At 33.1% G+C, this 11,961-nt stretch overlaps 2 protein-coding genes across 3 annotated transcripts in view; both read right to left on the minus strand.

The window, feature by feature from the left end:
- The window catches only part of LOC107626393 (protein BIC1), a 2,013-nt gene extending 725 nt beyond the window's left edge, over positions 1-1,288 (minus strand). The window contains exons 1-2 of one of the 2 annotated variants that reach the window (XM_016329267.2): positions 696-1,286; positions 375-494 (exon numbers count right to left, since the gene is read on the minus strand). In XM_016329267.2, coding sequence (XP_016184753.1) covers positions 488-494; positions 696-1,021 — 333 coding nt within the window. In that variant the 5' untranslated portion in view covers positions 1,022-1,286 and the 3' untranslated portion in view covers positions 375-487. Of the gene's footprint in view, positions 1-374; positions 495-695 lie in introns of those variants that run through there. The other variant, XM_021116703.1, reaches the window with a different exon arrangement.
- Positions 4,054-7,749, minus strand: LOC107626395 (cell division protein FtsZ homolog 2-1, chloroplastic). Its single transcript, XM_016329268.2, has 8 exons — positions 7,627-7,749; positions 6,544-7,319; positions 5,975-6,274; positions 5,628-5,718; positions 5,225-5,349; positions 4,989-5,081; positions 4,716-4,781; positions 4,054-4,461 (listed from the first exon to the last, which is right to left on the minus strand). The coding sequence occupies exons 2-8, from the start codon at positions 7,198-7,200 to the stop codon at positions 4,333-4,335; spliced, it is 1,461 nt and encodes a 486-aa protein (XP_016184754.1). The 5' UTR covers positions 7,201-7,319; positions 7,627-7,749; the 3' UTR covers positions 4,054-4,332.

Raw genomic sequence — 11,961 nt, forward strand, 5'->3', positions numbered from 1 at the left:
CAAAATTATTTTTTTATAATTATTTCTACATATAATAATAATTACAATTTTTTTATATTTCTATAAATATAAAGTATTAATATCTTTTTCAAACAAGTGATATCCTTTTACAATATCTTTTATTCAAAAAGTATTTTATTTTCTTTGATTAGTTTTACCACATTCACTCATTTATAAATATGTGCCACGAAACTGACTCATGATCTATTGAATTGTTTTAGCTAAATTGTTTAAGTTTTTTTTTTTAATTTTTAATAACAATTTATCTCATCATTTATAGATGAATCAAACATAGCATGCTTTATTTAATTTGTTTATTCTTAATTAGGAAACAACAACCAAAATCAAACTCCTATTAAAGAATCTCTCCAAAATAAACAAGGACCAGACATTTAGATTCATCAAAAGCTAAAATCATATAACTTATGATATACCGAACTTTGGATTCATCAACATACATTTATATTTTTATATATAATACGAAAATTCAACACCTGTTTTGCATTTTTTTTGGTTTACCCAAACGGTATTCTCCAATCCGGCAGGTTAAGGACTAATCTGTCGCGGATCTGAGCTCCATTTAAGAATCTGCCGTTGGCCAATAAGTTGCTGCATGCACAAGGCAGGGTTCGAACTCCCGACACTTGCTGAAGCGGACGAGTGAGCTGAACACTCGACCAACCCAAGTTGGTTACCTGTTTTGCATTGTTAATCCACCACTACTTGTTCTTCTACCCTCTTGAACTAAAGCTGCTTTAGCCATCATGATTCTGCTTGGAACCAAAGGAGCTTCAAATGAAGTGCAATCGATCCAATCTTTCAAGAGCTCTTCTTGACCCCATATTTCTGGGATCCATACCCTTCCTGCCATTGAAATTTTATGCCTCTTTAGCTTCTCTCTTACATTATTATGATCTTCTGCCATGGCCACATCATGTTGAATCTTCATGTTGTTACAAACATGGGTCTTTGTGGTTGATGGGGTTTCTTGATCCATTGAAGGAGATTCTTGCTCTTTCATGCAAAGATATAGCAAATGATAATAACAAGGAACCGAAGTTTAATTTGTTTATCAACAATATGTTGTTGTTTTGGTGTTTTTGTGTGGAGTGTTTTTCTTGTTCAACTTCTTTTTATGTAGAGAGATTTGGATTTGGAAAATGGTGATGTGTGAGGGAACAGAGCCAATGAATGAATGGGTGGGAAGTTTAGTTACACGTCAACCACAAGAGTTTCTTTTTTGTATGGTAGGTTTAAAAGGTACGTGTCACTTCTAATAAGTAGTAAGTGGAGAAAACAGTGAAGACTCGACATCACCTTAAAGTTGATATGTGAGAGCCGTTGAATGAAAATGTAGTCAAATCAGTCAAATTAAATTTAGTCAAATCAGTCAAATTATCCAACGGCTCTCTTATGTATCAATTTCACGTGAAGTCGACTTTACTTAAATTTCAACAGAAAAAAATAAGTTGGGGTTATTCTTTTGGTTAAAAAACGTATAGCTTTTGAATTTTGTTTTTTGCATGCAATATTCAGTAGTAAATACAAACTTTTAAATAGAACTTCGATTAATAATAGATTAGATTTTATCTATTAAATTGGAAAATATTATGAAAAATAAAAAAATAATAGTAAGTAANNNAAATAGAAAATGGAGACTTGGAAAGATTTTTTTGTGTGTTAGAAGACTTGGAAGAGAGTAAGGGATTCTTGGATCCATTCTTGGTGGATTCTGAAGTTGATGTTGATTGGTTATAATATAATGTGTATCTTGATAATGATATATGATGGTATGATTCTTGCCTTAAAATTTAATCAATGAGGTTGGAGGATTTCATTTTCAGTGGTGGACTCTATTCAACTAAAATTGGAAAAGATATCAAATTATATTCCACTACATTTTATTTGGAATTTTATGTGCAAATTTTATGAGAACTATCAAATAAACTTAAGTCTAGTCACCAAAAAAATAAACTTAAGTCTCAATAAACACTTTATTTTTAGATATGTAAAAAAAAAAAAGTATTTTAATTTTTTTGGTGAATTAAACTATTCTTTTAATTAATAATTATTGAAATGTCTTTAAGGAAGTAACATGTTTGTTGTTACTCATTTCTTAGACGGTTAAACGTCTATTCTAAAATTTAATAATTATGTCATGTCTTTTTTAATTGATTTATTAAAATTTGCTATTATTGATTTTTTTTATTATTAATGTTTCTAGTAAGGGAGAAGAAAAAACAGACTGAAAGGTGACAGCTATTAACAAATTGTTAGTAATTTTTCAAAGAAAAAAAAAACTATCCATTATTTCTAATAACTATCCGAAATTGCCTGTGTTGGGAATCACCGGTAGGCAATAGTTTTAAAGTTAATTGTGATGCAAGCTTGTATATGGATTCAAATTTAGCGGGATTTGGGTGTATTATTAGAGACTCTAAGGGAGATTGGATCTCAGGCTGCTCTGGAAGCATTTCTCCTTGGTCTATAATCAGATGTGAATTATTTGCTGCTTGGAGGGGGCTGGTTTTAGCTTGGGATTGCGGTTTGAGGAATATTATATGTGAAACAGATTGCCTTGACATTCTGCCCATCATGCATGAGCTTACAAGTGGGTATCCATCTGAAGTAACAGATTTGGTTCACAAGATTCAGGAGCTTTTATCTCGTCCTTGGCTTGTTCACGTTGAATGGGTGTCCCGAGAAGCAAATAGAGCTGCGGATTGGATGGCTAAATATGGTGCCAAGAGTAACTCTAATCATGTTATTTGGTCTGAGCCTGGTGTTGATCTCCAACGAATCATCCGCTCGGATTTAAAATAGTTTTTGCTTTGTTTCTTTCCTTATTTAGTCACCAAAAAAACTACAAATTGAATGTCACTAAATCTTAACAAAAGAAAGAAAAACATATATAAGTAAGATTTTAAGAACAAAATAACAATAACAAAATCTTATCTCGCTAAATAAATTCGATTACACGAGTCTAACAATGTTATTAATGTTGGTAGAAAATTAGATAAATTAAAAAAAAAAGAAAAAATAATAGTAGAATTCATTTATAACATTTAAAGAAATGATAAATAAAGAGAGGGTTTGGTTGTGAGTTAAATCAAATGAAAGATGTTATACAGTGTGGAGAATGACAAGGAGATGAAGATAGTTTTATCAATGAAAATTGGAGTGACTATAACTTCCACATGGTTATGTCTTCTTAAAGGCCCTACTAAATAAAATTGCATGATTCTTTTATAAATTTGTGACTCTTGAACACTTCATAAATTTTGTGGTAGACTCACATAAATAGTCTTGAGCAAAAATAATATAGAAAAAGTTTAGGAGGTCAGCACTTTTATTAAAATTTAACCAGCACTTGATCAGCAAAAGAAAAATGAGTAATTCTTTATCATTAGATGTAATCTCACACTATTAAACACACTACTGATGACTAATTAATGGTTACAAATTACAAAATCTACTGACCCTAACACTCCTCAAAAATATATTCAATGTTCAGATGATTTTTGACCTGACATCATGTTGGAACTTCAGTTTCTTGCTAACATCAATGGCTATTATTGTATGAAAAATTATTCATTGAGTTTGGAAGCCACAAACTCTTTTGAAAAGAATGTATATGGATGCATTTAGTCTATGTTTTTATTTTCTTTTTCCATTTTTAATATTTTTTTTTAGAATTTTGTAAAAGAAAGAGAAAAAACAATGAAAACAATAAAAATTTTATTTTCTATTTTCCCTTCCTTTTTTCGCTCTTTCTTTTTTAAAATTCTGAAAATTGAAAATACTAAAAATAAAAACAGAAAATGAAAATACAAACCAAACGACTGTTTCTTTCATGTATCTCATTATTTTCTATTCCGAGACACTTACCAAACACAGTCAAAGAAATCAATTAACAACAATCATAGTATTCTTATCTATTTTTGTGTTGGTAGTTTGTTTGAAATGATATCATTAAATACAGGGTTAAAGAAAAATTAAGAATACAGTTATCTTGATACACAATAATCATGTTTTTCTACACCAAGTCAAATATTCATGAAAAGCCAAAGAACTATATTGCAAAATCTTACCATTGCTGAAATATTATATGTACAAGAATTCAAGCTAATAAACTAAAAATCAAATATGGCAAGGCAAAGCATCATTGCTGGAAAGTAATTTGCATTCATGATGAATTTTCAAAGCTGCAAAACTAAGTAAATAATGCTACTAATGGTGTTTAAGGACTTAAGACCTAGAAAAGCATTATTTTTATCCTTACAGTGAAAATTGAAGAGAAGCAAGAGATTGAAGTAACTGAGAAAAACACAGTTAAGCCCTCGGATAGCGTGTCTGGCCTTTCTTCTTTAGGAATTCGGGGATCTCAACAAAACCTCCACTGGAGAACGAGGCAGATCGCCGATTGATAACTGTCGTATCTCCCTGTGCGAGTTGAGCAGCCTGTATGTAGAACAAATGCCAGAATTACTAGTTTGCATAACAGGTTTAAGAAAAATTCTCGAATAGACACATGTTTAACACATTATCTTCAGTTTCTCTCTTATCCTTCAAACTTCTAAATAAAGAAACCCTTGAATTTTTATCCTTAAGATGATTTTAGAAAACAATGTATATATTTGAATTTTTACTCATTTTAAGCATTAAGAGGATAAATTAGGACTCTGAATCATTATTCGAGCAGAATTGAACCATACCTGTGGGGGCCTGCCCTCGCCGTCCTCTTGACGCTTGAATCCGGTTGCAATTAGTGTTATGCTTACCTATATGAAACCAATGACAAAATCCATCATGCTGATTATACTATATGTTCAAAACTTCAAATAATTGAACAAATTTAGAAAATGGCCGGTTGAATTACATTTAAGTCCTAATTCCGACAGCTACAAAAGATGAAAACAAAAAAAGGGTAATGTTGCATAATTCATTTCCAGGTGAGAAACTGTATATTAATGGTTTAAGAAACTAACTTGACCACTGAGTGATGGATCTATAACTGCTCCAAATATTAAATTCGCCGTAGGGTCGACAAGGTCATATATAACCTCTGCTGCAGCATTTACCTGTGAACAATCAAGGGGCATCAATTAAAGGAAATGCAAGACAATTGAAATTCGAAACATGGTAACCTGATAGAGGTGGATTGTTACAAATACATTTAGGAAAAACGAAACTGTAAGAGCGAGAAATCTTTATAGGCAGCCACCTCAAATAAGGTAAGATCACTTCCACCAGTTATGTTCCATACAATTCCAGTAGCCCTCTCTATTCCAATATCTAGCAAAGGTGATTGGATAGCGTTTAATGCGGCATCCCTTGCCCTGGATTTCCCTTAAACATAGAAGAATCCACAAGAAAATTTTCAGTAATATATAGAGTTCAAAAATTAGAATGTGCTTGTTATTATGAACTGAAAACAAGAGCAAGAAAGAACCTTAATCAAAGGACAGTACAATATAAAGTTGACATACTTATCCTTTACACACGTTACACAATTTATAAAATAAGCAAAAGAGCAAGCTAAGATCTCCTAGGATATCATCGAATGATTATTTGAGTCACATCGAAGATTATCATTTAGGGACTGCAAATGTAGTTTCCATACATACCAGTTGCAGTTCCTATCCCCATCAGTGAAGAACCTGCATTGGCCATTATTGCTCGAACATCGGCAAAATCTACATTTACCATACCAGGTATCTGCAATCAATCATCAAAATCAAAGAACAATAATGAATATACAGAAAACTACCATTATCAACTTTTTATGCTACCTACATATGTATTGAACAGGGATTAAAGCTACAAAAACAGATAATTTCACAGGATACTTCAGGTGATAATGTTCCCTTTGTACTAATTTACATCAACTTTGATGAGTATAAGCGAAAATAAGAACTAAAAAAGAAACAATGTATTGTCTGATAACGGTAAACCAACATTAAGGTTTTCATACCATTATAATATCAGATATGCCACGAACACCTTGTCGAAGAATATCATCAGCTAGATTGAATGCTTCAGTTACAGGGGTGGATTCAGAAACCGCTGTTAGTAGCTTGTCATTTGGAATAACTATAAGAGTGTCAACATTGTCTCTCAAGGCTGTAACTCCTTCTTGCGCTTGAATAGCTCGCTTTCGTCCTTCAAATGAGAAAGGGGTGGTGACAATACCAACAGTCAGTATACCCATTGATTTTGCAATACTAGCAATAACTGGAGCTCCACCTGTGCCGGTTCCCCCTCCCATTCCGGCCTGTGAAAAGTAATTTTAAGGTTAGCAGATTATACCAATAAAGAACCAAATTTTGAAAAAAATATACATATTTTAAGACATCAAATATCAAGAACTGTTGGTTCCTTATACAAGTGAAAGTAAATTATCAACAATCAGAATGCTAAATTGAGCATGTGAACTAGTCTTATGTTGTAATATTGAAACCATCATTAAAAGGAAAATCATATGCAAAACCATATTTCAATCCATAGAAGCTATAAACTTGAAGAAAAAGTAGCTGAACCTACTGTTACAAAGACCATGTCAGCTCCAAAAAGTGCTTCTTCTATTGATTCTTTGCTTTCTTTTGCAGCATTCATGCCCATCTCAGGGTTACCACCGGCACCAAGACCTCGTGTAAGCTCCAGACCGATTTGCAAACGGTTTTCAGGCAAGACAGGTGACATTCTTATGGCTTGAATATCAGTATTAACAATCCAGAACTCCACACCACCCATTGAACTCTCTATCATCCTATTCACTGCATTTGATCCTCCACCTCCAACACCAATAACCTTGATCTTTGCTTCACTGTAATTACTAGGATTAGGAGTAACTCCTAAATTCTTGGATACATCCCTACCCGAACCATCGTCCCTTCTCGGGTTGCTCCCTAAATTGCTCCCTTCTCCTCTTAACATTGACACCTCAGGATGTAAATTTAGAAAAGGGTCTTGACTATGATATGGACTAACACTATGGGAATTTGCTGAACACTTAACTTGAACTAGACCCGAGTTTCGAATGCCACCCGAAAATTCATACTTCTTGTTATACATTTTCATGAAACAGACCCTACCAAGGTAATTCTCTGTCAATGTTCTCCCCCCAACAACATTAAGCACCATTGCTGAATTCCTGGTCTTACAAGGTGCAAAACTTGTTGACATACAAGTAGCCATCATTTTTATGCTATCCAAGCTTCAAAATTGCCACAATTAAAGTCAAATTTATGGTGGAAATTTAAAGTCCTAACCTAAAAGATTCAAACTTTCAGCTGGCCCAGAAATTTTTCTTCCAATACCTGTTCATTAAAAAAAAATGTGCCCCCAAAATGTTACATAATCACAATGCTAAACAAAGGAATATATGTGTAATCAAGGGGAATACACAAAATGGAGATAATAAAGCTAAGAACAAGGAATGTTAAGACCTACAATGTGAAAACATAGTATATTGATGTGAACAGAAAACCATATGCAATCAATCATGATGGAATAGAGAATAGAAATCAACACAGCAAAGAATAAAGGAGAAGACATAGAATGGTGATTGGTGAAAGCAACGAAAAATAAATTGGAAAAAGAAGTTAGAGAGAGAGAGAGAGAGACCTGAGAAAATGAAAGAGGTGGAAGCAGTGAATACCAAAAATGGAAGGAGGCGTTTTCACTGTTAGTAGCTACATCAGCAAAATTATGCTGCGCTTTTTTAACAGAATTTTTTTCTTTTTTATTTTTTTTTAATAAAGAACTTTCTACACACATGAAAATTAATTACTATGTATGTAATGTATTATTTTAATATATATATTTCGTATTGTAATATTTATTTTATATGAATAGTTAATTTGTAGATAATTTTTCTATAGGATATTTTTAAACAAAATGAAATTACCATGTTATAAGTTAAAAATTTTAAATTCCTTGATTGTATTATTCAATGATTGAAGATGGAATAGAAAATCATGTAAGTTATAAGATTCAAACAAATTTGTTAGAAGTAAAAAGTGTTTTGAGTTTTACATGAAAAAACAAACTTTTGAAATTTAAATATAAATTTTAATGTATTACTATTAGACTAATTATATTATATGAAATAAAATATTATGTAAAATACGTTTTTATGCTAACAAAACTTTCTGTAAATTATCTTTCAGAAAACCCACAAACAATATAACATAAAAAAAACAATGCATTAAAAAATGAATATATATTATATATTGTTTCGAGAATTACCTGAAACGTTGATATGGGCTCGAACGTGAGGTTCAGGTCCCTTTGCGTGGCAGCGTCTGACTTGTTGGTGTCGAGGTGCCGTCGCCTGAGTTTCTCGTGAGGAGGTGGAGGTGGTACCTGCAAGAGACTTCGATACTTAAGTAGAGTAGATAACTACCTTTTTGAATAGTTCCACCTTTGTTGGTGGATAACCGTTTCTTTTATCTTGAGAGTTTGTTAGAATCTATCTTTTAAGGAAGATAGAGATAGTTGGAGAGATTCAGGAGGCAGTTACTTACTTAGATAAGCATAAGCTGTCCCTTTCCTTCGTGTCCGGCCTCTTTGAAGAGGTCAGGTATGCGGTAGAGGCCACCCTCTTAGGTGGGTCTTTCATCCTTATTAAGCCCGCCTTTTGTGTTTTGGGACAGGGTATGAACAGTGCCCCTGCTCGAGGTTGAGCTTTACAAAGTCAGACTTGAGCAATTAGATGACCAAGTCGAAATGTTGAGTTGTTGAGAAGTTGTTTAGTAGTTTTGAGGTTTGAAGCCAAGGAGGTCAGTCGACTCAACATGATTTGAATGATGTAATGTTTTCGTAACGTTATTCCGTAACTAGTTGTGCGCTTTTTCCGTGCGCTATCATTTTGTTGTAGTGTAGTTGTTACTTTGTCATATTGTAATCTGATATTACAAGTCGTTTTTATGTTCTGTGCGACTTGCTCTCTTTATATGACTTGTTTTTGGCCAAGTCTTTTTTCTAGAATTGCTTTATACAACTCGTTCTTTCCGAGTTATTAAGGCTTGTAGGCTCTGTATGACTGATTTTAGCACATCTTGCTTAACTAGAGAATATTTTTTGTCATAATTTCGTACAACTCATTCAGTTCGAGTTGTTTTGAAGATGCATGACTTGTTTTAATAGAAATCACCTTTCTAAAACTTATAGTTCTGATTTTTTACGACTTGTTTTGATACAAATCGTTTATTTCAAAACTCGTAATTATTTTTTAGTATAACTTCGTCTAGCTCGTTCGATACGAGTAGTTTTAAGGTTTTACGATTTGTTTCTTTTCAAATCGTTTAATTAAAACGTACCTATTTTGTAATATGATTTCATGTAACTCGTTTAGTTCAAGTTGTTTTTAGGATTTTACGACTTGTTTTACAACTTGTTTATTGAGTCCTTTTAAAGTATCATATCACCTTTATAGCCATCAGACTTCATTGTTTTATCCATTGTGCCCCTCCTCGAGGTCGAGTTTTATAAAGCCAGACTCAAGCAATCAAGCGGATCGGATTATCGAATGAAGCCTTTTAATGATTTGTTCAACTCGTTTTATACTGAGTTTTTGATAGATGACTTGTTTTTTATACAAGTCACTTTTTTGAAGAACAACTCGTTATATATCAAGTTGTTTTTCACGATTTGTTTTGATACAAATTGCTTAGATCATATGGTTATTTTTACTCAAGTTCATTCAACTTATGAGCTTGAATTGTTTTAAATCATCAAGTCGTATTATAACCATTGGACACCAATTTGAACCTCGTCGCTTTATCCGAACGACCATTAAAAAAGCCGGTTCGTGATTTTTGCGCTTTGTCGAGTATAAATTGGCACCTTAGGTGAAGGGATTGTATATTCCCTTTCTAGTTTTTACGAGGTTGTCATCCTTGTGTATGATACAACTCATTTCACCCGAGTTGTATTAATTAGAGGATTGTTTCGATTTTTTTCAAAACGTTTACAATCCTTTCTTTCCTTTCCAACTCATTTCTGTATGAGTTGTTTGGTTGAAGGATTGTTTTTGTTTTTACCCTTTTAATTTTTTACAACTCATTTTATATCGAATTGTTTCAATTTTACTTTAGTAATTTATTTTGGTACAAATCACGTTTTAATGCATTGCTTTAATGATTTATTTTGATACAAATCACTTTTAAAGCTTTGCTCTCAAGCTGACACGACTTATGCTTAATACAAGTTCATTGAAAATATGATTGACTGGCACAACTCGTTTAAATCGAGTTGTCTTTATGTCGTGGTGGATGTTAGAACAAGTTTTCTTTGGACAACTTGTTTTTGTGAAGTTGTTCCATTTTATACAACTAGATCGTTTATTTTTGGAACTTGTAGAGATGAGATCATAGGCTTGAAATTTTGTACAATTTATTTGTTACTCGTGTGGGTTGAGTTGTTAAATCGTATTTATGCTCGAAGGGCATATTTAGTTAAGTTATTTTTGCGATTTGTTCTAAACACAACTTTTTCAACCATTTGACTCGAGCTGTTTTCAGGTGTTTTTTTTTCCAATTCACATATGTAACTTCTTTCTACCAATTAGTTCCTCGTCTCTTCATCCGGACGACCTCTATAGGATCGACTCGTGATTTTTGCGGTTTGTCGAACTTCAATTGGTGTGTTTTAATTGTAAAAAATCAATTTCCATAAAAAATTCTAGTATTTCCTTATGTTGGAGGCATGCCGCGATCTGGACAGTTTATTCACCCTTGAGGTCGGACACTTTGTAGTAGCCCTTTTCCTAGGACTTCAGTAATCTTGTAGGGTCCTATCCATTTTACTGTCAGCTTTCCTTTGCCCGACCTCAGTAGCCCGATATTATTTCTTATCAGGATGAGGTCTTTTGTGGTGTCGTGAGTCTTGTCATACCTCGTAGTCATCTTTTATCTCAAAACCTCTTTTCTTATCCAAGTTTGCTCTTGAATTCCTAGAAGGAAGTCGAGTTTTTCTTTTCTGCTCCAACTTCATTGTTAAATGTTGCCCTTGGTTTTTCTTTATTTATGTCGATGGAAATCATGGATTCTATGCCTTATGCATGTTTGAAAGGAAAATTCTTCAGTGGTAGTTTGAGTCGTTCCATATGCTTATAGCATTTGTGTGAGTTCTAAAAGTCAGTCAGTAGAAATCAGCTCGTAACATCTTCTTGCCGATGACCTGCCCCAGATGAATTCTACAGATTTCACGGTGGATTTCATCTAAAACCTCTTGTATTCTAAGTCGGGACGCACTTTGACAGGGGTGTTGAGATCCCTCTTTTATAGAGAATATTACAAACTAAGGTGAAGTGCTGAGCTTCTTTCATTAATCTTCTTGCCTTCCTTTACTCTTGAGGAAGGATGTTGAATTTGGTATATTCAATGCTTGGAGTTATCCATCTCTAGATTGTGAGGATGTCCATCTTGTTTGTTGACTTCTTTTGATATTAAAGGTGACTGTAGTATTTGTTGGATCAGGATTTTATTATTGTCCGAAGATTTGTACTGGCTAACTTAGAGAGGGTAATTATTTTCCGTGAGCACAGGAGAAACAAGAACAGAGCTAGCGTTCTCACTGGATGTATGTAAAAAAGACTAGTTGGATTTTGAGAGGGATTGGCATCATCCATGGTGGGTGAAGGTGAACCACCAAAAGAAACTAATGGTGAAGGTGAATTTTTTGGATTGGTTGTTTTAATCATATATGATCATCAACACTATAATAAAATTGAGAGAATACGTAAAGTTAATTTGTGTATTTCTTATTCAATTGAAAATAGAGAAGAATGACTAATTATATCTTTATAGTAATATAAATGGGGAGCTCTTATCTTTATCTTTATCTTTATCTTTATTCTTTATTCTTTATCTTTATAGTAATACAAATGGGGAGCTCATATGCTGATGTGGCGCTCATACGTTGAGTTTGGGAGTTTATTTGCTTAGGTGTCATCAT

This window comes from Arachis ipaensis, chromosome B02 (genome assembly GCF_000816755.2).
Source record: "Arachis ipaensis cultivar K30076 chromosome B02, Araip1.1, whole genome shotgun sequence".
Classification (NCBI taxonomy): domain Eukaryota; kingdom Viridiplantae; phylum Streptophyta; class Magnoliopsida; order Fabales; family Fabaceae; genus Arachis; species Arachis ipaensis.

What these genes read in the sequence shown, in the direction of transcription:
- LOC107626395 (XM_016329268.2), bottom strand. Translation starts at nt 7,200, where the DNA reads ATGATGGCTACTTGTATGTCAACAAGTTTTGCACCTTGTAAGACCAGG. An exon ending in GCATATCTGATATTATAATG is followed by an intron (nt 5,719 to 5,974) that starts GTATGAAAACCT and finishes GATTGATTGCAG; the next exon opens with ATACCTGGTATGGTAAATGT. An exon ending in GCGAGGGCAGGCCCCCACAG is followed by an intron (nt 4,462 to 4,715) that starts GTATGGTTCAAT and finishes TTCTACATACAG; the next exon opens with GCTGCTCAACTCGCACAGGG.